At 42.9% G+C, this 23,696-nt stretch overlaps 1 protein-coding gene across 3 annotated transcripts in view; it reads left to right on the forward strand.

Moving 5' to 3' along the window:
* The window catches only part of cemip (cell migration inducing hyaluronidase 1), a 255,839-nt gene that overhangs the window by 187,527 nt on the left and 44,616 nt on the right, over positions 1-23,696 (forward strand). For all 3 annotated transcript variants that reach the window (XM_083918244.1, XM_083918245.1, XM_083918246.1), the window contains exons 14-16: positions 1,041-1,246; positions 19,254-19,323; positions 19,849-19,977. In XM_083918244.1, coding sequence (XP_083774370.1) covers positions 1,041-1,246; positions 19,254-19,323; positions 19,849-19,977 — 405 coding nt within the window. The remainder of the gene's footprint in view (positions 1-1,040; positions 1,247-19,253; positions 19,324-19,848; positions 19,978-23,696) is intronic.

The following is a 23,696-nucleotide window of genomic DNA, read 5'->3' on the forward strand; positions in this document are numbered from 1 at the left end:
ACGCACAGACACACACACACACACACACACACACACACACACACACACACACACACACACACACACACACACACACACACACACACACACACACACACACATATACACACACACACACACGCACACACACACACACACACACGCACAACTAACAACATACAACATGAAACAAAATATAGGACACAAAGCACAGCATTACTGTATAGAATGTCTGCAAATATACATGAAATGAATGTAAACCAATCAAAATCCTACAGTATTTACAGTGCAAACCCAGTCTGTGATTACAGAGCTAAGCAGCTTTTGGAAAATAAAAATTTAAATAAATTTGGCTTAAAAACATCATTGTTTTGGATAATCCATGACTGGCAGGAAGTCCAGTAACAAAGCACCACTCAGCTTCACATCTATGGGTTTAATTTGTCTGCTAATAAAAATGCAAAGAACTGTGGGATTGCAAATCATCCGCCCATAGAACCTGCAACCCAAAATATGATAAGAACTACAATATGAAATGCCAAGAAATTGGATTGTATCCAAAAGCACAGCTTCAGCATGGCTGTATTAACTTTCTTTTGGTTTGAAATTAATTCATTGTGCCTCTCAGTCTGAGGGGCGGGGCTTCTGTGTGGTGTGGCTCTGCTGCTCTCTATTGGTCCCATAAACTGTCAGTCATATCCTGCCAGGACCTCTGGGAAGTCACCACAGAAGTCGGACTTAAAGTAGGACTTTATGGCTAAATTATTTTATGGACTTCAGTAGCGTGAGCTGTTCACACAACGTAGACAGGCCATATTTAAAGAAAAACAAAACATTAGATTTGAGCATTAAATCGGAATTGTGCATTAAGGCCTGCAGTGTGAAAGGAGCTGTAGACAGGAGAGCTGATCTCCATCATCACCTATACTGAGCTTTAATACACACTTGTGTTAAATAATGGTGCATTTAATTTAAGGGTGCAGAGATTTCTCCAGTTAGTACTATGTGATGTACCGTCAGCCTGTGATCCGTAAAAAATTAATGTGTTTATTACCTCCTAGGTAAAGGATGTGGTGGGCTATGACACGCTAGGCCACTGCTTCTTCACAGAGGACGGTCCAGAAGAGAGGAACACGTTTGACCACTGTTTGGGTCTGATGGTACGAGCCGGGACCCTGCTACCTTCAGACAGAGATGGAAAAATGTGCCGTGACATCACTGCAGGAGCCTACCCAGGATATGTGGCCAACCCACGGCAAGACTGCAGGTAAGACACATTCATAAACTGCATGCTCTCTTTATCGTCTTCAGTCCCATGGAGGATCCCCACACATCTGCCAGATGAAGAGCCCAAAATGTACAAAGATACTTAATATACGAGGTGTTGTCTTGTCATGTACAATGTAAATTCCGTGAAGCATTAGAACATGCAAACACAGACCTACTCATAAGTGGGGTGATGAGTGATCATTTGTCTTCTCACATTTAAACACTGACTTTCAGATAAGGCGGGTGTGACGTAAAACTCCTGAAACTCAACAAAAATGTTGGTGATATCAACATTTTTATCATCATAAAATTGCGATGGAAGCACAGAATCAAAGAAGGTGTGTGATGTTCGAGGTAATGCCTGGTTCACACTACTAATTTTCCACTTCACTGTTTTTGGAGCTCCCAGACAAAAGCCCCTGATCAGAGGCAAATCGAGCGATAATAGTGAAATATTCCACAACACAAGCCGAGGGGCTCTGCGCTGCATCACACACACATTCCAGATATCTAACAGAATAAAAATCTTGACCTGTCGAGGACTGAGTCAGCTCATTTCATAGGTGAGGTGGTGTGCCTCCACTACCATAGTGTTAAAGTCTGCAGTGGGACATGACTCCTTGGTCATAACTCCTTCATTGATTGTCAGATATCTCAAGTACTAACCAAGGAATCTGCAAGTCATTATGAACCACTTACCGCGCCATCACATACAGTCCAAAAGAATTAGGGTGGTAATATCACTTTCATTGTTTTGGCTTTGGATGAGACACAGCTCCCCCAGTGTGAATATTTAACACCCCATAATGTCATAAGGCCAAACCGTTTAGAGTAACACATGCTTTCAAAAATACCCACGTTTGTGTGGACAGCCCCGGAATCATCACGTTTTATTTCAAATTCAATGTGCTGGAGTACAAAGACAACACAATGTCAATCAAATGGACAGTATTTGTTGACGGGGGGAGGAAATTCTAATACCAACCCGTAGAAGTCCTTGGTTAAAATCAGGCCTGCATTGAAAATGTTACTTTCATAAAAGTATTTGAGTATAATCTAGAAAATGTACTTAATGCAGAAAAATGTCCCATATGACTATTCTATATTAAAACAATATTACACAAGAGAATTGAGTTTTGCGCTAATACTGACAGTAAAGCTCACCCTCTCATATGTGTTACTGAAATGATACATAATTGTGTAACAGAATAAAAGAGGTAATTGAATTGTATTCATATTGTGGGGCAATGTGCTCTCAAAATAAAAGGTGTGCCCTTTTTTTTTTCCTTTTCGCCCGTGCCCTTCAAATAGTCTGTGCACGCCACTGCATTTGTGGCTCTTTGTGGAAACTAAATTGCATACATCCATTAAAAGAATGTCTATTGAGTCCATGTTGGATCTCTGCCATGTAGCAGGAGATGCTGTAGAGCTCTTTGGGGGGCAGGCCTCCAAAGTCCTGATGTTTCCACTGCTGGTGCATGGCATACTGCTCCAACATTTTCTATTATCCAGGGAAGGGGCCCTGTAGCTGTGTAAAGAACTGTCAGACATGATTTCTCACACTTCCAGTCCGCCCGCGGCAACTTTCTGGCTGGTAGTGCTACAAATCACTGATGTGCCTGCCTCCATAGAGATTTGTGTTGACACTGAACCCAGGCAAGTGACGACCATTGGCTCCAAGGATTACAACACCCCCCTAACTTGTCTCTTCTCTTTGGACGGAGGTAAAAACCTCAGTTTCTGTAAAAACTTTGGTATTTTTTTCAAATAAACATAACCCCTCCTCTGCTGTGACCATCCCTTCATGGTGGTTTTTGTGGCTCTTTGTTTCCTGGTTGAAGTTGAGTGGACACTCAGAGAACTGAAGTCTTGGCACTTCCTGATTGGATAAACCAGGAAGTCTGTGGTGGGGGCTTGGAAGAGACACATGACTGTTTCACAGATCATCTGTTTAACTGTGCTGTCAGGATATATGACAGTTTCAGCAAATGTGAAAAAAATGTATTTTCATAAAAAATTCCCGAATTCAGCTTAAGCCATTCTTTTAGGTCACATTGTCATAGACTTGACATACAACTACGCAAAAAAAACGTAACGATCAAAACAATATAACACAATCACTTGTGTATCAATACTGGTTTTTGATGCATCTCTGGAAGTTAGTCATGCTGATTTGATCACATTCTAAATGTCTAGTCAACTAATCAGATTACCTGGTCGGATCTACGGATCTACTTGTATATTACATTACACACACACACACAAACACAGAGATGAGGACCTTCATTGACATAATGCATTCCATTGCCTCTTCCCCCAATCTCTAATCTCTAATAACTTCATCATCATCACTTCTAGCCTAGCCACAGGCCTTACCAGAAATATCCTTGTGCCAAATACACACCTACACCAACTATTGAATGTCTAATTTTGCGCATTATGTCCATAAGAAGGCAAACCAATACAACAGAAAGCATATCTACTTGTATAGGTTTATGTTTTTATTTAGTTTTAACATAAACATGTCTTTTATAAGATGTACCTACACATTACAAAGATAAATGAATAAAATAATCTCTGTAGACCTTTCTCTCTCCCCCACTCTCTCTAGAGTGTAAAGGAGGAAGGGCATGACACTAATTACACCGCCATCTTGTATCGTTGGCCAGTTCCAACAGAAGTCTCAGAATCTCAAAAAATCCCAACATTTTAGTTGCCATCTTTGTAGCGTCTTCTTCTTTACCCGCATAGTTTTTTCATTGTTTTTTCCAGTAATGCTCACTCGCTCGCTGAGAGTACAAGCTCAGAGGTAGAGCGGGTCGTCTTCCATTCGAAAGATTGGTAGTTCAATCCCCGGTTCAAGACACTGAACCCAGAATTGCTCCCTGTGCTACGCATGGGTGTGTGAATGGTTAGATTAGATTAGATGGGATGTAGATGCCCATAAAATGAATGTCTGTGAATGTGACAAGTAGTGTGAAAGTGCCTTGAGTAGTCAGAAGTCCATTTACCATTTACACGAGGCAGACAGTCATGGTAGTGCTGCTGCCGGTTTTTTTTTTACAACTGAATATTCATTTTCACATTTGAATGTCTGTTGTTGTTATTTTAACAATTCAAATTTATGATATTGGTTGACAGTCCCACACGCATACACACACACACACACACACACACACACATACACACACACACACACACACACACACACACACACACACACACACACATACACATACACACGCACACACACACACGCACACACACACACACACACACACACACACACACACACACACACACACACTGTCCGTAGGGGTAGCCTGTTCTCCCCCTGCAGCCTCACTTTGTCAGAAAGGCATCCTATTTAAAGCATAAAGATGCAGCTCAGAATATAAAGCAGTTAAATCCAGGTCACATGACTTATTTTTTTTTATCTCACCACACGGCCTCTGCCTTCAGCTGCAGAGCATTACAGCCAAGGTTAGGGATGCATAATGACACTGGCTTTCACTGATATGGAGTCATCCACCTGCTCTCCAACATTAGGGGACTGGAAGGATTTGCCTCTATTTTCCTTTTTTTCTTTCCTCCTTTCCTCTTTCCTCTGCTAATTTATCCACTTACAACAGCCTGGTAAAACACAATGTACTATACTGCTAATGAGGCTTCCTGTCCAATTTGACTGGATCATTGTATTCTGTAATGATGCACAAACCCCAGTGTATTTACTACTGTGGTTTAAAAAGTCCAATTAATCAAACATGATTGCTGGAACAATCCCCCCCCACACATACACACATTGATGATGATTAATTTCCAGTCAGCTTTTTACACTCCCTCATGGCTCCTTCGGTCTCTTCCCCCATCTTTGTTGAGCTGTGTATGTGTTGAATTTTAAACAATAATAAATTTTGGTCCGATTTACGAGGAACAGGAGACATGTGGGCTGCATGAGGAGGATGAAACTGTCATTGAATCAGAGCCAGATGAATGTTCTGGGCCTTACCATTCTCCTTATGTGTGTGTGTGTGTGTGTGTGTGTGTGTGTGTGTGTGTGTGTGTGTGTGTGTGTGTGTGTGTGTGTGTGTGTGTGTGTGTGTGTGTGTGTGTGTGTGTGTGTGTGTGTGTGTGTGTGTGTGTGTGTGTGTGTGTGTGTGTGTTTGTGTTTGTGCATTTAAATGTTCAGTGTAAACATTGTGAAAGTGATATCTTTCCATACACAGTATTTGCACTGCATGGTTTAGGTTAGAAAAAAGGAGGTATTTTTGGGTCTACAGGCATACATATCCATCCAAAATGTGTATATTTATATAACGAAATATCACGTTTAAATGCCATGAAACAGGTTTATATGTGGACCACGACGGTAAGGTTTAGGTAACAAAAGGTGCTGGTTAGGTTTAGGTAACAAAAGGTGCTGATTAGGTTTAGGGAACAAAAGGTGACGGTTAGGTTTAGGTAACAAAAGGTGACGGTTAGGTGACAGTTAAGTTTAGGCAACAAAAGGTGCTGGTTAGGTTTAGGCAAAAAAAAGGTGAAAAGTTAGGTGAAAGACCTGTGTTTTGGAAACAGTCCACCACCCCAAACCGCCTTCTCTCTCTACGCAGAGTTTAGCAGTGTTATACTTTGTCACCTGATTTACTTTGCTCCGGATGGAATTTCTACAGTAATAAATATGTGGAACAAACATAAATTACAGAGGATTACTTTTCATAGTTCCATGTGGAAAAAGTGAATGAGGACAGCCTGATCCTCAACACTCTTACTTTCCATTTCCCGCACATGTGTGTGTAAACCTGCAACAAGAACCAAGAGGGGAGAGAATGGATGGGAGAGGTTTAAGGTGTGTTGTTGCCATGTGCTAATCTGCGGGGGAGCTAAACTGCATATCCTCCATTTTTATTCATATTCATTACCCTAAGCTGCTTTTTATCCCATACCTGCGAATTGAACTATAATGATTTACTCATTATTCCCAATGTATGGGTGAAAGGTGTTTTTTGAGAAACCCTAAATAGTGAAATAAATAATTATAATAAATAATCAGAGAGCTGTCTCTGCTGTATGAAAAGGTCATATACAAATGTAAGTCATAAATAAGCCAACAATAACTGACACACCTATTTTAAAAGTGGAGAAGACCCAAGAGGGAACCAAGAGAGAGAGAGAACTTGCATGAAGCGTGAAGTTTCAAATGAAAAGGTCTGTTCCCAGTTCTATCTACAGACACTCTGTTTTTGTGCAGCTTGTGTGGCTGCTGAGGTTCAGCTGTGAACACTTACGGTACGTCCACACAATCCAAAACGACCAAAAAACAATTTTTCTTCTCTTTTATTTTTCTCCGTCGTTCTTAAAAAGTTTTCCGTCAACACTGCCTCGACTCATGAAATATCTGCATCCACATGAAACCAGTGAAACCGGCTAAAAACACTGTAATACACATGCCAGGCCTGGATGTGGCGCTGTAACTGCCACAGAAATACACACAATAGAGAAGAAGAGACGGGGAGACGCTGTGGAGAATACAAACACCGGAGAGTTTCTCTCCAAATCTGGAGACTTCCCAAATCCTCCTCCATCCTAGAGAGATATGTGTCCACTGTTTCTGGTGTTAGTGGAGACTTTGGTGCTGTTTTGGACTCTGCACTGACAGTTATAGGGGAAGCAAACTGATCACTGACGTGCTTAGTGTCTAGTGTGTTTTTAGATGTGCAGGTTTTGAGATACATATCTTTTCTTGTTTTTGGTCAGTCAGTTCTGAGTGAGTGAGTGCAGGGCTCAACAGTAACAGTTAACAGGCTACCATTGGCAATCATGTTAAAAATAGGGACAGCAAACAGCAAACCATGCACCACAAAATAAAGATTATTTGTTGTTGTAGATGTTCCAATTCAATTTTTCCTTCCCAATACCATTTCCGATACCTGAACATCTGTATCAGCCGATACCATGATCAATTATGACGGTAACAAACGTTAGCGCTAAACCGGTGATTTGTTGTGTGTCGCACTGAAATATCTCCCCGACGTCACAGCTGTAGAAAATAGTCTCCCCCTTAGAAGCAACGTAGCATTTTGAAATTCAATTAATAATATAATATAAAAATGTCCTCAAAGCAATTTCAGTCAAAAGCAAATGGACTTGGTGATTTGTCTATGAAGACGTTTCACCTCTCATCCAAGAGGCTTCATCAATTCATGTACGCATCTGACCAGGCTTGGACTGGTCCAAATGTCTGGTGTGGAGATCCAGGTACTTAACCTATGACGTCTATAAGGAAGACAATTCTCTACAACTTGAAGCTGAGAAATGCAAGACAGTCTTTCTCCTCAGACATCATTGCCAAAAACAATAATAATGCACATGCCTTGTTTTCTACTGTTGACAGGCTAACAAACCATCCTGTGTCAGTAGCACCTGAACAATTACAAAGTCAGCCTACTATCACCTAAAAAATATATTAAGGATTAAAAGACTTATGTGTCAGCAGGACTTAGAAAAACTTATCCATGCATTTATCTTCAGCAGGCTGGACTGCTGTAACAGGGTCTTTACAGCTCTCCCTAAAAAGTCCATCAGACAGCTGCAGTTAATCCAGAACACTGCTGCTCGAGTCCTCACTAAGACCAAAAAAGTCAATCCTATCACTCCAGTCCTCAGATCTTTACACTGGCTTCCTGTCTGTCAAATAATTTATTTCAAAATACTTCTGTTGGTTACAAAGCACTGAATGGTTTAGGACTAAAATACATTTAAGATTTTCTGCTCAGCTACAAAACATCCAGACACATCAGATCCTCTGGGACAGGTCTGCTCTGTGTCCCCAGAGCCAGGACTAAACATGGGGCAAGTCTGCTCCGTGTCCCCAGAGCCAGGACTAAACATGGGGCAAGTCTGCTCCGTGTCCCCAGAGCCAGGACTAAACATGGGACAGGTCTGCTCCGTGTCCCCAGAGTCAGGACTAAACATGGGACAGGTCTGCTCTGAGTCCCCAGAGTCAGGACTAGAAATTGGACAGGTCGGCTCCGTGTCCCTAGAGCCAGGACTAAACATGGGAAAGGTCTGCTCTGTGTCCCCAGAGTCCGGACTAAACATGGGACAGGTCGGCTCCGTGTCCCTAGAGCCAGGACTAAACATGGGAAAGGTCTGCTCTGTGTCCCCAGAGTCCGGACTAAACATGGGACAGGTCTGCTCTGTATCCCCAGAGCCAGGACTAAACATGGGGCAGGTCCGCTCTGTGTCCCCAGAGCCTGAACTAAACATGGGACAGGTCTGCTCTGTGTCCCCAGAGTCAGGACTAAACATGGGACAGGTCTGCTCTGTGTCCCCATAGTCAGGACTAGACATGGGACAGGTCTGCTCTGTGTCCCCAGAGTCAGGACTAGACATTGGACAGGTCAGCTCCGTGTCCCTAGAGCCAGGACTAAACATGGGAAAGGTCTGCTCTGTGTCCCCAGAGTCCGGACTAAACATGGGACAGGTCTGCTCTGTGTCCCCAGAGCCGGGACTAAACATGGGGCAGGTTCAGTCTGTGTCCCCAGAGCCCGAACTAAACATGGGACAGGTCTGCTCTGTGTCCCCAGAGTCAGGACTAAACATGGGACAGGTCTGCTCTGTGTCCCCATAGTCAGGACTAGACATGGGACAGGTCTGCTCTGTGTCCCCAGAGTCAGGACTAAACATGGGACAGGTCTGCTCTGTGTCCCCATAGTCAGGACTAGACATGGGACAGGTCTGCTTTGTGTCCCCAGAGTCCGGACTAAACATGGAACAGGTCTGCTCTGTGTCCCCAGAGCCGGGACTAAACATGGGGCAGGTTCAGTCTGTGTCCCCAGAGTCAGGACTAAACATGGGAAAGGTCTGCTCTGTGTCCCCAGAGTCAGGACTAAACATTGGACAGGTCTGCTCTGTGTCCCCAGAGTCCGGACTAAACATGGAATAGGTCTGCTCTGTGTCCCCAGAGTCAGGACTAAACATGGGACAGGTCTGCTCTGTGTCCCCAGAGTCAGGACTAAACATGGGACAGGTCTGCTCTGTGTCCCCAGAGTCAGGACTAAACATGGTACAGGTCTGCTCTGTGTCCCCAGAGTCAGGACTAAACATGGGACAGGTCTGCTCTGTGTCCCCAGAGTCCGGACTAAACATGGAACAGGTCTGCTCTGTGTCCCCAGAGACAGGACTAGACATGGGACAGGTCTGCTCTGTGTCCCCAGAGACAGGACTAAACATGGGACAGGTCTGCTCTGTGTCCCCAGAGTCAGGACTAAACATGGGACGGTCTGCTCTGTGTCCCCAGAGTCAGGACTAAACATGAAACAGGTCTGCTCTGTGTCCCCAGAGACAGGACTAGACATGGGACAGGTCTGCTCTGTGTCCCCAGAGTCAGGACTAAACATGGGAAAGGTCTGCTCTGTGTCCCCAGAGTCAGGACTAAACATTGGACAGGTCTGCTCTGTGTCCCCAGAGTCCGGACTAAACATGAGACAGGTCTGCTCTGTGTCCCCAGAGTCCGGACTAAACATGGGACAGGTCTGCTCTGTGTCCCCAGAGTCAGGACTAAACATGGAGAGGCAGCGTTTAGTTTTTATGCTCCGCATATCTGGAACAAACTTCCAGAAAACTGCAGGTCTGCTGCAACTCTCAGTTCTTTTAATCAAGACTGAATACTTTGCTGCTGCTTTTCAGTGAACTGCACTGTAACTTCTGTGAAATGTTTTAAATTACCTTTTATATGCTTTAAATTCATAGATTTTGTGTTATTTCTCCAAATGCTTTTAATGTTTCATGTGAAGCACTTTGATATATATAAATATATAAATATACGTATATACAGTATACATACAGTTTATATCATTTTAAGAAATCCTGTATGAATAAAAAATTAAAATAGAAAATATAAATAGTTCTGTATATGTGTTTCAAATGTGGTGTTTCAGTCGTATATTTGTAGTTTGTTGACACAGATTCATGCATCTGTTATAAGAGTTACATAGCTCAGTGCGTAGTGTGTACGCACAGTGGCCCTCATTTATCAATCTTGCGTGAAAACGGGCGCAGATCTGAGCGCAGAATTGGTCGTAGGACAGGACCATTCAAACATTCGTATCTGACCAATCTCAGCGTGCGAATGAGAGGAAAGAAACTTTTCCGACACAGACATCCGAGATGGAGCAAAATAAAGATGTGCTTTTTGGCAGTCTTAAGAGTGGAATAAAAGGGGCCCATAAAAACGCTGTATGGAAAAGAATAACGGAGGCAGTCAAACCGAAGCAGCGCTCCACTGTGACCCGTTTGCGTGTGTGCGCACTGTTGAACCTGCGCTCCTGCTCTGTAGTGGGGTTTGCCAGCGGGGTTATTAGGTATTCCGTTAGAGGATAACCTGTATCACCTAGAAGAACCATACCAAAATGTTAATCATCTGATACCTTGTTTAATTTAATGCAATTTATCGAGGGTAGCCACTTACCGAGGAGATGACTTTGGCTCTGCAGTGCGCTTTCCTGCAGCCGCGCGGCAACACATTAATTCATTAATTCCTTCATCTTCAACCGCTTGTCCCTGTCGGAGTCGCGGGGGGCTGGAGCCGAGCTGTTTTGAAATATAAAAGAATCTTGTGTCCCCCCCTGGTCACCTGGCCGCCACGTTTAAAAGCGATAGCCTGGCATCATAAATCACCTGTAAATTTATCGAGTGGTAGTTTTTGCGATTGATGAATGCGTAATCATTCATGGATGGTGCCTTCAGACGCACATGAGTACAATCAATTGCTCCAACCACATTTTTTATTTTTTTATTTGTTTTAAGAATCCGTTTTGATCTGCTCTTAATATGTGACTGCTTATGCTTAATGACAGTTGAGGTTTGTTCATTATTTTCAGCCAGATTTTGCTGCACAGCAAATCTACAGGCTCAAATTTGCGTACATGATTTCAGACCAGACGTGAGATTTGATTGTAGCTCCCGCTCACGTCCAAATTGATAAATGCCGAAGTTTGCGTGGAAATAGTCGTACGCACGTTTTTCTGCCGTACATTCGTTTAATAAATGAAGGCCAGTGTGTTGACCAGGGAGAGACAGATAGACAGACGCACAGATGCACTTAGAGTGGACAGGTGTTGGCAATGGGAGCAGAGAGGAAATGAACAGTAAAGTTGTGGGGCGGTAGTAAATGTAGGTTTCAGTTGGTCCATGAATACACACTGCAGCTCCCATGTTTTGCTTCCAAACTGCTGGGTCAAGTGAAGGGGGTTAGTCCCAAAGTGCATGAACTTGGCCCCTGAAACAAAGTCTCCCCTGTGCTTCCTGACTCGTCTGGAGGCTGAAGCAGGAAAGTTATGTTGCTAGGTTTTCCATAAGAGCAGCATTTGAGGAAGAGGGACTAAGTGTGCACACATCCTGGCAAATAGTCAAGACTAAAAATACTAAACTGCTTTTTTCTCTTTCACATGTGCCTAAGGAAGATCTTGTAGATCCAAATGTTGCCTAACAGTGTGCAGACCTCCTTTGTGCCATGTTCATAATTATCATTGGATGCAACCTCAGTCTGGACTGCTGTTAGAACAACATAAATCAGCCGATTTTACAAAAAAAAGAAAACGTGCCTCTATGTCTTAGAGCCTGCAATAGCCCCCCCCCCACCCCCCCACCCCCACCCCCCTGAATAACGTGAAATTAGTATATGAGGGTAGCTAATCTAGAACCTAGCTGCTTGTAATCCATACTTTTAATCACATCGTAGGCCAGCATGCCTTAAGTTCAAGTCTGTCATCTTTGATTTTACCAACTTCTTCCTCCAGGAATTATTTTCTAAAAAAAAAAAATTTAAAAAAATTATAATTAAGCAAAGCACAGCTGTCCTACAGGTCTATTTTGTCAGCATTTTTCCTCTGAAACTTCATCATTATAACCCAAAATGTTAACTCCCAAATAGAAACTGAAGTAGTTGAACAAATGTACTTATCCCCTCCCTCAAGTATCAGCAATAGAGACTTCCATGGAAATGATTCAACGGTGCCTGAAAGAGTCCGAGCAGGTTTGAATGATTCCAGCTTGTGTGACCTTTACTCTGTCAGACTACTAATCTTGGTACATCATATTGAATATAACAATATTCATAACTTTCAGTCTGACAACAGGCTTTTTAAAGCAGCAGTCATCTGTGTATCATCGCTGTCAAGATTCAAGATTCAAGATTCAAGAAGCTTTATTCATCCGAGAGAAATTATTGTGCAACAGTTTCAATACAAAGATGGGAAAGGATCAGAGTAACAATAAGCATAAAAACATAAATCAAATCAAAATAAAGCTAACATAAAATAAATCAAACAATAACTAAATGTGACAGAGTGCAAAATACATTCTGTCATGAGCTTTCATGAACGGTAAAGAAATAACAAACAAAAATGGTGGACCCAATGCAGACACGGACACAAAGTAAAAGTACAAACAAAACCTTTAATAATACTAAACAGACAAACCCAAAACACTACAGAGTAAACAGGTAATACAAATAACAGACACGGGAGGTGAATTGGGGACCACGGTCTGAAATGATGTCTGCCGGTATCCTGGAGGCGAAAAAAATGGTCCACTAGGATTTCTGCCATCTCCATGACCGACGGCAGCTTGGGTAGTGGAACAAAATGTACCATTTTAGAGAAACGGTCCACAATAGTAACAATAGAGTCTTAACCTTGGGATAAGGGAAGTCCGGTAACGAAATCCAATGCGATATGGGACCATGGTCGTCCGGGTACCGGGAGAGGGCGGAGAAGACCTGCTGGAGGTTGATGAGAAGTCTTCCCTCGAGCGCAGACGGTGCAGGCCAGGACAAACTCCCGGGTATCAGGACCCATGGTCTTCCACCAGAAGTGGCGACAAAGAAGAGATAGGGTTCTGGTGATTCCGGGATGACAGGAGATACGAGAAGAGAAGAACGCCGGCAGGAACAAACAGACGTCCTAGTGGTCCACCACAGGGGTCGGGATGAGCGCACTGAGCCTGTCTGACAGTGGACTTGATCTCCCAGGTTAATGCTGCCATCACACAAGACGAGGGGAAGATGTTATCCACACCGGACTCCTCCTCCTCGGCTGGTCCAAACTGCTGCGAAAGTGCATCTGGCTTAATGTTTTTGCTACCCGGAATATACCAAGGTAAAATTAAATCGTCCAAAAAACAGACGGGAATTTAGTCTCTTGGCTGTCTGAATAAAGGCCAAGTTCTTGTGGTCAGTCCAGACCACAAATGGAACTTCTGCCCCCTCAAGCCAATGTCGCCACTCCTCCAACGCTAGCTTAATTGCTAGCAATTCACAGTTTCCGACGTCGTAGTTCCTCTCCGCGGGCGACAGCTTCTTGGAGAAGAATGTACAAGGGTGAACCTTATTGTCAGACACTGCTCGCTGGGACAAAACCGTCCCTACTCCCAGATCCGAGGCGTCCACTTCGACGATGAACTGAAGGCCAGTATCAGGTTGGACTAGCACTGGAGCGGACGAGAAACGCTTCTTTAAGGTCAGAAAAGCGTTGTTGGCGGCAGGAGACCAGTCAAACGGAGTAGAGGGGGATGTCAACCTGGTCATCGGTGAAACTACCTGGCTGTAGTTACGGATAAATCGGCGGTAGAAATTAGCGAAACCCAAAAATCTCTGAAGTTCCTTCCCGGAGGTGGCAGTCGGTCATTCGGTCACAGCAGTGACTTTAGCAGGGTCAGCCCTAACCTGTCCACTCTCCACAATATAGCCCAAAAATGCCACAGAAGACACATGGAGCATTTTTCGTCCTAAACAAATAGATGATTCTCCTGGAGACGCTAGAGAACCTGACGAACATGCACCACACTCAAGTCTTTAGAGAAGATCAGGATGTCGTCTAGGTACACAAAAACGGAGCGATTGAGCATATCACGAAGCATGTCATTAACTAGGGCCTGAAAAACAGTTGGGGCATTAGTTAATCCGAAAGGCATGACCAGATACTCAAAATGTCAGAGTGGCGTGTTGAAGGCTGTCTTCCACCAGTCCCCCTCCATCACCCTCCCCGGTAATCTATGCAGGGACATACTGATTTATCCTTCTTGGCCACAAAGAAAAAAACAGCTCCCAGTGGAGAAGATGAGGGGCGAATGATCCCTGACTTGAGCGAGTCATTAATATATGTCTCCATAGACTCTCGTTCGGGACCTGACAGGTTATAGAGACGACTAGTGGGAAACGTAGACCCGGGCAACAACTCAATGGGGCAATCGAAAGGACGGTGAGGAGGTAAGGATAGCGCCTTAGTCTTGCTAAACACCTCGGCGATATTGTGATACACGAGAGGCACGGAAGACAAGTCAGGAGGATCAGGTAAAGAGGAACTGGGAGCACTAGGATATCTAGGAGGAGCTGAGCGAAGACAGGAAGAATGGCAATTGCTACTCCAACTCACAACCCTACCCGTTAACCAGTCAATGACCGGGTTGTGAGTGATAAGCCAGGGGAGACCAAGAACTACTGGAGCATTGGTGGAAGGCATAACGTGAAAGGCAATAGACTCAGAGTGATTACCAGCAAGAGACATGGTTAAAGGTAAGGTCTCTGCGGAGATCTGAGCGAGTTTGCTCCCACTGAGACTGTTAACATTTAAGAGAGTCTCCAGCTGGTTCACGGGAATGGCATTAGCGGTAACAAACTCAAAATCTATAATATTGGTGTCAGCCCCAGAGTCAATTAGTGCCTGAAGGTAAAACTCCCTGCCTTCACAACACAAAATTACATCAAGGTTAATGCGTTGACGGGGACTATTTGGGACAACTGAACGACTCACACGGACCCCGCCTGTGACTGGTGAGTCTAACAGTTTAACCGTTTCCAACAATTAGCCATCTGATGATTAGGAGCTCTACAATAAATGCATAACCGGTCCAGAAAACGCTGGTCATGTTCAGCGGGAGTCAAGTGGCTACGACCTAGCTGCATGGGTTCCTCCTGGTCTGGAGCGGAGGACAGTGGAACCCGGTTGCTCACGGGTACACCAGGGATCTGCTCGGGGAAACTGATAGGGGGACCAGGTGTCACAGGAAAAATTGACATCTCTCACGCCGTCTCTCACGCAGACGGTTGTCAATTTTAATAGCGAGGCTAATGAGCTCCTGGAGGTTAGCAGTCTCAGACCTACCCACTAAACTGTCTTTAACCTCCTCATTAAGTCCCTTAAAGAAAATACTCTGAAGAGCCAATCATCCCATCCTAATTCTGCCGCTAACGTGCAAAACTCAATGGAGTAATCCGCAGCACAAGCGGTTCTCACTGGAGAACTGTTGGAACGTAGCCTGCCGAGTCAGGGGATTGTTCCAAAATGCAGCCCCCCAGACTCGAGCCCTACCAGACAACAAACCCAACAGCTATCTTGGTGCAATCGTTAGCATAAGTGAGGGGTTGCTGACCGAAAACCAGAGAGCATTGGAAAAGAAAAATCCTGCATTCACCCAATGTTCCACAATAGCGCTCTGGTGCCGGAACATAGGGCTCACGAGGGAGGAGAGTACTCACGGTAGTAGTGGGTGACTCAGCATTCACGGAAGCAGCAAGGAAAGGTCCCACCTGTCTTGACTCCAAACGAGCTACGCAGGCAGTCAACTGACTGAGGTTCTCCAGAATTCCTTGCAGCGTCTGTGAATGTTTGCCGAGAAGTACTCCCTGGGAAGTGACCGCGTGACAAACGGAAAAACCCGGGGGGTCGGTTTCCATGTCCGCGGGGTCCATGTTATGGCCGGACCGTTCTGTCATGAAGGGTATAGAAATAACAAACAAAAATGGTGGACCCAATGCAGACACGGACACAAAGTAAAAGTATAATACTAAACAGACAAACGCAAAACACTACAGAGTAAACAGGTAATACAAATAACAAGACGGTCGAGGGAAAAAACAGGAACGAGGAGACGACAGAAGATCAGGGAGACGGACGGAAAACTGGAACACTGGAAACTACGGAGAAACAGAAAACAAACACGATTAGTATACTTTACGACGGGGAGCGTGATAACCACAATGAGAAAGGGGATGCCAATCCGGGGGGAATAGTTTTACCAGTAAAGGGTCTACAACGGTCTGGCGCTGCCTACCTGTCAGCTCACAGTATTAGTAGTGGTTCGGGTGATCAGCTTAACAGGCTGCAGCTTGGGGGGGAACGCCTACCGGACCTAAACGAGAGACACAAGAGGAAAACACACACATGCAGGGAAACACAGACAGAGGGCGACAAACTCACACAAAAGGGAAGAGAGGAGGATACTGACAGAACGAGTCTTGACATAAACGTAGGTATATACAATACACAACAATATGCACCGTACAGTTTAGTAGCGAATTGAAATAAGATAAGTACAAACTAAATAAGTGAGTGATAAGGAGCGATAACTGATATGTGAGTGTTAAGAATGTAGCAGCATTTCTTACAGAAATAAGTTACAGTAAAGTACATTAAAGTGTAGCAGCATTTCTTACTGAAGTAAGTTACAGTACAACTATATAAAGTGATGTAGTGATGATATAAAGTGACCAAGTGACATTTGCTCAGGACACAGTGAAGGTGCTTCTGCTGGAGGTCAGCAGCTGGTGGAGAGGGTGAGTGTTGTTGTCCAGGATGCTGTGCAGTTTAGATAGCATCCTCCTCTCAGATGGAGCCAGCCTTCCTGATGATCTTACTGAGCACAACAATAAGCACACAACAGCAAAGAAGATGGCCACGGCTACCACCGACCGGTGTTACATACATTGAATGACCGGAGCCTCCTCAGGAAATAAAGACGACTCTGGCCCTTCTTGTAAACAGCCTCAGTGTTCTTGGACCATTCCAGTTTGTTATCCAAGGTCGAACTATCAAACCAACATGGCTGCTTTAAAAGAGACATTCCGCTTGCTCTCTCCTCTTTGTCAGTGTTAGATTTTCCCCCTCTCATTCTCCCTGACAATAAACTCATCAGGGAGCCAGAAGGTGACTGAACTTTGATTACAGATGGCTGAGACATTGATTACACCAAAGCTAATTCCTTTCTCCCCCACCTGAACTGCTGCACAGGGCTGATGGGTAGAGGAGTGTATAGGCTGCATAAATGAGAGGAGGTTAACAGTCAAGACGTGTGGGATGTATGGAGTAAATTCACTTTCGCACAATTTGTTTGCAGATAGGTTTGACGCCTTTCTAGGCTGAAATGATAATATTGCAGCCACAACATTATTTGTGGTATTAGCAAGTTAACTAGCTAGTCATCCATCTCAAAATTAAAAACTTAGCTAATGCTTAATCCACACACCTTTGTCACAGTGTAGAGATCACATTACTGACGCCAGACGAGACACAACTGTGCTCGGATCATATTCTGTAACCAGTGTAGCATGAAAACATGGTGGAAATAGCAAGCTAACTAGCTAGCCGTGCATTTCTGTCCATCAGCTCTCACCCGGTAAAAGTCTGCTAGCAACGGAAAAAAGGTGGAAGGACGGGGGGGGGCTAGCTAGCTAACTTTACCATTAGATGAGTCAACCCATACAGCTACTGTCTGCAGTGAATCCTGTTATCCCTTGTCAAAACAACCATACAAAGTATGTTAAGTGAACGTTGCTGTAACATTATTATGTTATATTGAATCACGTCCATGCTACTGTATACATGTATGTAGGCTTATAATAAGGTCAGCCACATGGGCTTTTAACACCACGATCAACAATACAATCTCAATATTAACTGTAACTTATAAAGTAGGTAACATAGTGTTAAGCAGCACATAGCATGTAATGTAAGAAAGAAAAAACAACCAAAAACAAGAGGTTCTGCTGGGTCCATGTATGGAACTGTAACTCGCTAACGTTATATTATTGCTAGCAAGCTCAACATATCTTGTTAGAGAGAGGCTGCTGCTACAACTTTACTATCATTAGCTGTATGATAATGTTACATTACCTTACTTTATATGTTACGGTTCCATCAAAATATTTGAACTATGAGGCAAGCTATTGTAATTGTAATAATTGTATCCTGATTTAAATCATTTCTGTTGTCACTGCTTTCTCCAAGCTTGGGACTCCAAGATACATTCCAATATTGTCAGGTCCTCTCTTGACCTTTCTTCTAGCACCGCCATATTTCCATAAAAGTCCATTTGTACACAAGAAATGAAATCAATATTGTGAATTTTCCGATTCACTAATTCATTTAAAGATGCAATATCTGGCTGCATGGACTGCTTGAATTCAGCTCCTTAAATGCTTCCGGTGGATAATTTAAGAGCTTAACAGATAATTCTTAACAGAGCTGTGGCGTTATCAGAATGCAAAGCAGCTGCATGTGGTGGACATGAGCACGTCGTCTTGTTTGAACCCTCTAGGGTTATATCAGTCACATGCACAAGCACACATTTGTTACTTTTGTTAATATTTCTGTAATAGATCTATGTTGGGACAATATCAGGGAACCATTGTGGATTATGTGGACACTTTCAAAAGCTAATAGAATTGATAAATCAATATGTTGTGTTCTTTTGGCTTTCTCTTGACCAATCACAAGCTAATAGACTAGTATAGGGAAGAAATGTAAGTTGTTCAGTTTTGTTGTTTTTTATTATTATCTGAGGTTTGGGCTACAACTTCAAAGAGACTGGACACAAAGTTTAAAATGCAACTATTGTATTAGAACTTTTTGTAGTCATGTGACATATACATATATATAAAGAAAATTAACATTAATTCCATTAATTTACTTGCTTACAGATTACAGGATTACTTTAAGAAAACAAATGAAATGAGAACTGTTCAGACCTGATATCTAGAAAGAAACATTTTGCCAAACGCTGTTAAATGGTACATAGTACTTTCATGTAACAACAGCTGTGCTGTCAATACAAACACTTCTCTCCCTTAGTTACTGTTGCTTTCTGTTCACTGGTTCAAACTATTTGTGTGCAATCTGATAACCAAACTTTTTTCTCTTTTTCCTTTCCAACACTCTCCATCTATTCAGCGCAACTTCAACTTTCTGGATCGCCAACCCCAATAACAACCTCATCAACTGTGCTGCTGCAGGCTCAGAGGTGAGTTTCTCACTCTGGCTTTTCACCTTCTCTTACTTCACCCACCTCTCTCTCCCCTCCCACGCCCTCCCTCCATCTCTCTCCAGGTGGAGGTCTGTCTCATTACCGCGTTGCCAGGTCAGATTAATGGCTGTGTACTCCTATTAACTTCAGATTCAAGCAGACAACAGACACAGGCACTGCTGCACTTTCACTATGATAGAGTGCCAATTATGATTGCACTTCTGGGATTTTACAAGGATACGTCGGGTGGAATGGAGTCTCATTTATCCTCGCCAGTGTAATAACTTTTCTCATTTGCATACCTGCGAAGAACAACACAAAAACAGACAGTCTGACATGCAGGGGCACAGCCGAGGCTGGAGTTATGGGTGTGGGTGTGTGTGCAAGCTTATGTGTGAACAACAATATCTCTGCAGGAAACTACACATTTGCACAGGTTCAGTGTTGTTCTACATTTAAAAAAAAACTTCAGTGTTGACAGCTGCTTTTGATATGTGTATGTTTGTGTGTGTGATCCCTCAGGAAACAGGTTTCTGGTTCATCTTCCACCACGTGCCCACTGGCCCCTCAGAGGGGCTGTACTCCCCCGGACACACTGAACACACACCTATGGGCCAGTTCACCAACAACAGAGCCCATTCCAACTACAGGGTGAGTCTGAGGACAGGCAGGGTCTGGGACTAGTCTGAACCTTTAGTTTTAGCCTTGATGTGCCAATATAAAATGTCCACTTACATAACTACATATCATACAAACAGCACAATTATTACCATAAAACACACTTACTTACTTACTTAGAAATACCATTACCATCGGCTGGTTGGTTGTTTAGGACACTCTTTGAATGTACCATATTGTATTTTAGATTTCAGTCACCTGTTAATGTTCTCAAATAATGCATTTTTTGGGTGTTAATGGTGTCACACTTCCTTCTTGAGTTTATCTAATAACTAACTTGAGAAATTACTTCTTAACCCTTTAGCAATCGGATGGTATCATATCAAACTAGATGATCTAAGGAATCCATTGGTAACAACCATGGAAAGAGGCTAAATAATTCTCCAAAGTAATGTCCATTTTTCATAGGGGTCCTCTGGCCTCTGACCTTAAGATATGTGAATGAAAATGGTTCTATGGGTAACCATGTGTCTCCCCTTTACAGACATGCACACTGTGGTGGAAATGTAACTGGTGAGAAGAAATAAACTTCAGACAAAGATCTGTATTTAAGGGTTCTTTTATAAAAAAAAAAGGTTTTGAGAACAAATACAGAATCACGCTGCAGCATTGATCAGAGCAGTACGCAATACTGACTGCCTGACCCCGGACAGATCCCAACATGAAGTATTTATAAGGCTCATTTGTCGTTCAGACCTCTCACGCGATTTGTCTAGAAACAGCAAATAATACTTACTAAAAAAAACAGGGAATGGAGCAGTTGAAAAGTTCAGCTGAGCTGCTCAGGGCAAGGTCCCGTGGTTTCACATGTGGTTTTACATAACGAATTATAGGCAAGTGAAAAGTACCTCCAAATATGATGAACACAGAAAATATAAATGTAAAAGTATAAATATGTCGGTGGCTCAGTGGTTAGAGCAGGCACCCCATGTAAAGAGGCTGAAGGTCCTCGAGGCAGCGGCCGAGGGTTCGTCTCCGACCTGCGGCCCTTTGCTGCATGTCTCCCTCTCTCTCTCACCTGATTTCCTGTCTGTCCTATCTAATAAAGACTTGAAAAAATGCCCAAAACATAATCTTTAAAAAAAGTATAGATATGTTAATTTGTCCTATTCTAAAACTTTGTGTTGGGTTATTTCTGCTTACTGGGGTCCATAAACAGTGTTGAATGACTGTAAAGCTGATACTCTTGTTCAATGATTCCACTTGTATTCATGTGTGATGATGTTATTCTCCATAAGAGACATTTCATTGTAGTGAGAGCATTTTAGTCTAAAATGAGCTGTTGTGACCTCCAGGATAATCACAGCCTCATGAAACTTTACAAACTAGAGACCTGGAACATTCAGAGGATGGATTTTTTTCTCTGGATACTGACAACACCGAGGTTTCTGAGCAGTTTATACAACACAAGTGCTCGCAATCCAATCACTGAAAAATGCAATTCTCTCCAAATGTCAAAAGTGTTTGATCCCAAATAACAGAATGGAATTTGCTATTGTATTGTCTGGGTGTATTAATGTGTGTTTAGAGGGGGTTTTGAACATTCTGAAAACCAGCAGCTAATTTTTCAAACTGATACATATGGAACTCATTACTTACAGAAATCTGTATTTCAACATTAATTTTGAATATTAAAAGCACCACACGACTAAGAGCTAAGGGGAGAGAAAAGTGAGATTACAGAGTGTTGGATGGGACCTGCTTAGTTTCAAAGAAAAGACAAGTAATAGTGAGAATAACAGAATCGAGGAGAGACAACAAAAGAGAGTGAGCCAAAGGAGAGAGATGAGTTGGAAAGGACAGGACAGAGTTCGAAGACGCCTGCGGCTTCAAGCACAGCACAGCGCCACTCGAGCAGAGAGAGATTTATGAGGCACCGGTTTAAAGGAAGTGTTATTGTTATCATCCTCTTTTCTCTGTGCCCAACAGTGAGTTATTTTCCCTACAATCTCACTCTTTCCTTCCCTTCTTCACTTTTAATTTGGATCATCCTAATGGGAGAATAACTCATGTCAGGCTGCCACCCCAGGATGTTTGTGGGAGAACAGGTTGTGTCAGGACTGCAGGTAGGGTGTTCAGAGCAGCAACACATTGGTTGTCTTTGTTTTGATGCAGGCTAAATATGTTGATCCGATACCAGTGCGTTAAAACTAAAGCTTTGCATATACTACATTACATACTACATAATTTTACTGGTGGCATTTTACACCAGTAAAATACTGCTGGTGTAAAATGCAGTTTCACAGTACTGTGAAATACTGCCAAATTACTGACACTTTGCTACCTCTGATCAATGTTACACTCTCTATAGCACAGCACCTGTTGTCGTTTGCCTGTGTAGCATAAATGAGCTATCATCATGTGATGAATTACCAAACATCAATTCTTCTTCACAACTCTAAAACAGTAGGCTACACAGCAAGTTGCACTGTGCTGCCACTGGCAACTACTGTTTTTGAGAAGAAAAATTATCTTTTATGTCAGTGAATCTTTTAAGTTAATTTTTGTCGTGCTGATAAAATTTTATGATATTGGACTGGTGCATAAACTCGGGCATTCTCTGTTACCGACCCAGCATTTAAGGCTGTATTAGACGCATTTTCCATACTTGTAATGGTATCAGAACCTCTCTACTGTCAAACCTACTCAGAATCATATCAACTCTTATATACCCAACTCATATTAACACAGCACAGGGGTCAGCAACCCTAGGCATGATTGCCACCATTGGCACACAGTCGCTTAACACATGGCATACAATAATTATGCAAGATACTTTTTGGAAATTACCAAATGGCCTCTTTCACTGCCATTGGAAGGTGCACACTCTTTTATTTACCCTAGTTTGATTCACAGCCCATTGCCAGAAGCATTGGAGAAAAGTCTTGCTGCACAATTTTACATTTTGTTATAGGAGAAAAAAGACTGAAGGAGCCTGACATCCACGTGCTGGATATCAGGCCTTGTACCTATACTGTACATCTAAGAAGCCAGACTAAGTTTGATTAACCATTTCTCCATCTGCATTCAACAAAGACCCACCTCTGTCAGCTAGTACTCTTTGCCTTCTTCAGTAGGACTCAGTAGACAACAGCAGGCTTAATGTTGATGTGGCACTCTGATTAACAAGACCATTTAAAAATGACTTCATATCACAACCGTTGCTGACCCCTATTTAAGCAGATCCAAGATACAGCACCATGGCTCTATCACGCACACGAGCCTGGAATTTGAAGTAACAGCTCTGTTACATTATAAAAGACATTTTTAGATGACAGCAGCTGCCTTCAGCCACTTAGATTTTAGACCCAGAGAAGTATGCAGGTCAGGGTAATTCAATTCAATTCAATTTTATTTATAGTGCCAAATTATAACAAAAGTTATATCAAGACACACATATAGAGTAGGCATAGACCAGAGTCTAATGACTTATTCATAATTAACAGAGACCCAACAATTCCCCCATGAGCAAACAGAAACTATAACAGCAACAGTGGCGACAAAAACCTTCCGTTTAACATGAAGGAATGTCAAACAAACCCTTAATGGTGGACAGCCATCTGTCTTGACCAGTTGGGAGAGAGACAGAGAAAGAGAGAGAGACATTCTAATGAAGACCTGATGTCTACAAAAGGAACATTTACATCCTTTGCTTCTGACCTGATTTATTAGATGAAGACACAACGAATAAA

Source organism: Echiichthys vipera (assembly GCF_963691815.1).
Source record: "Echiichthys vipera genome assembly, chromosome: 1".
Classification (NCBI taxonomy): domain Eukaryota; kingdom Metazoa; phylum Chordata; class Actinopteri; order Perciformes; family Trachinidae; genus Echiichthys; species Echiichthys vipera.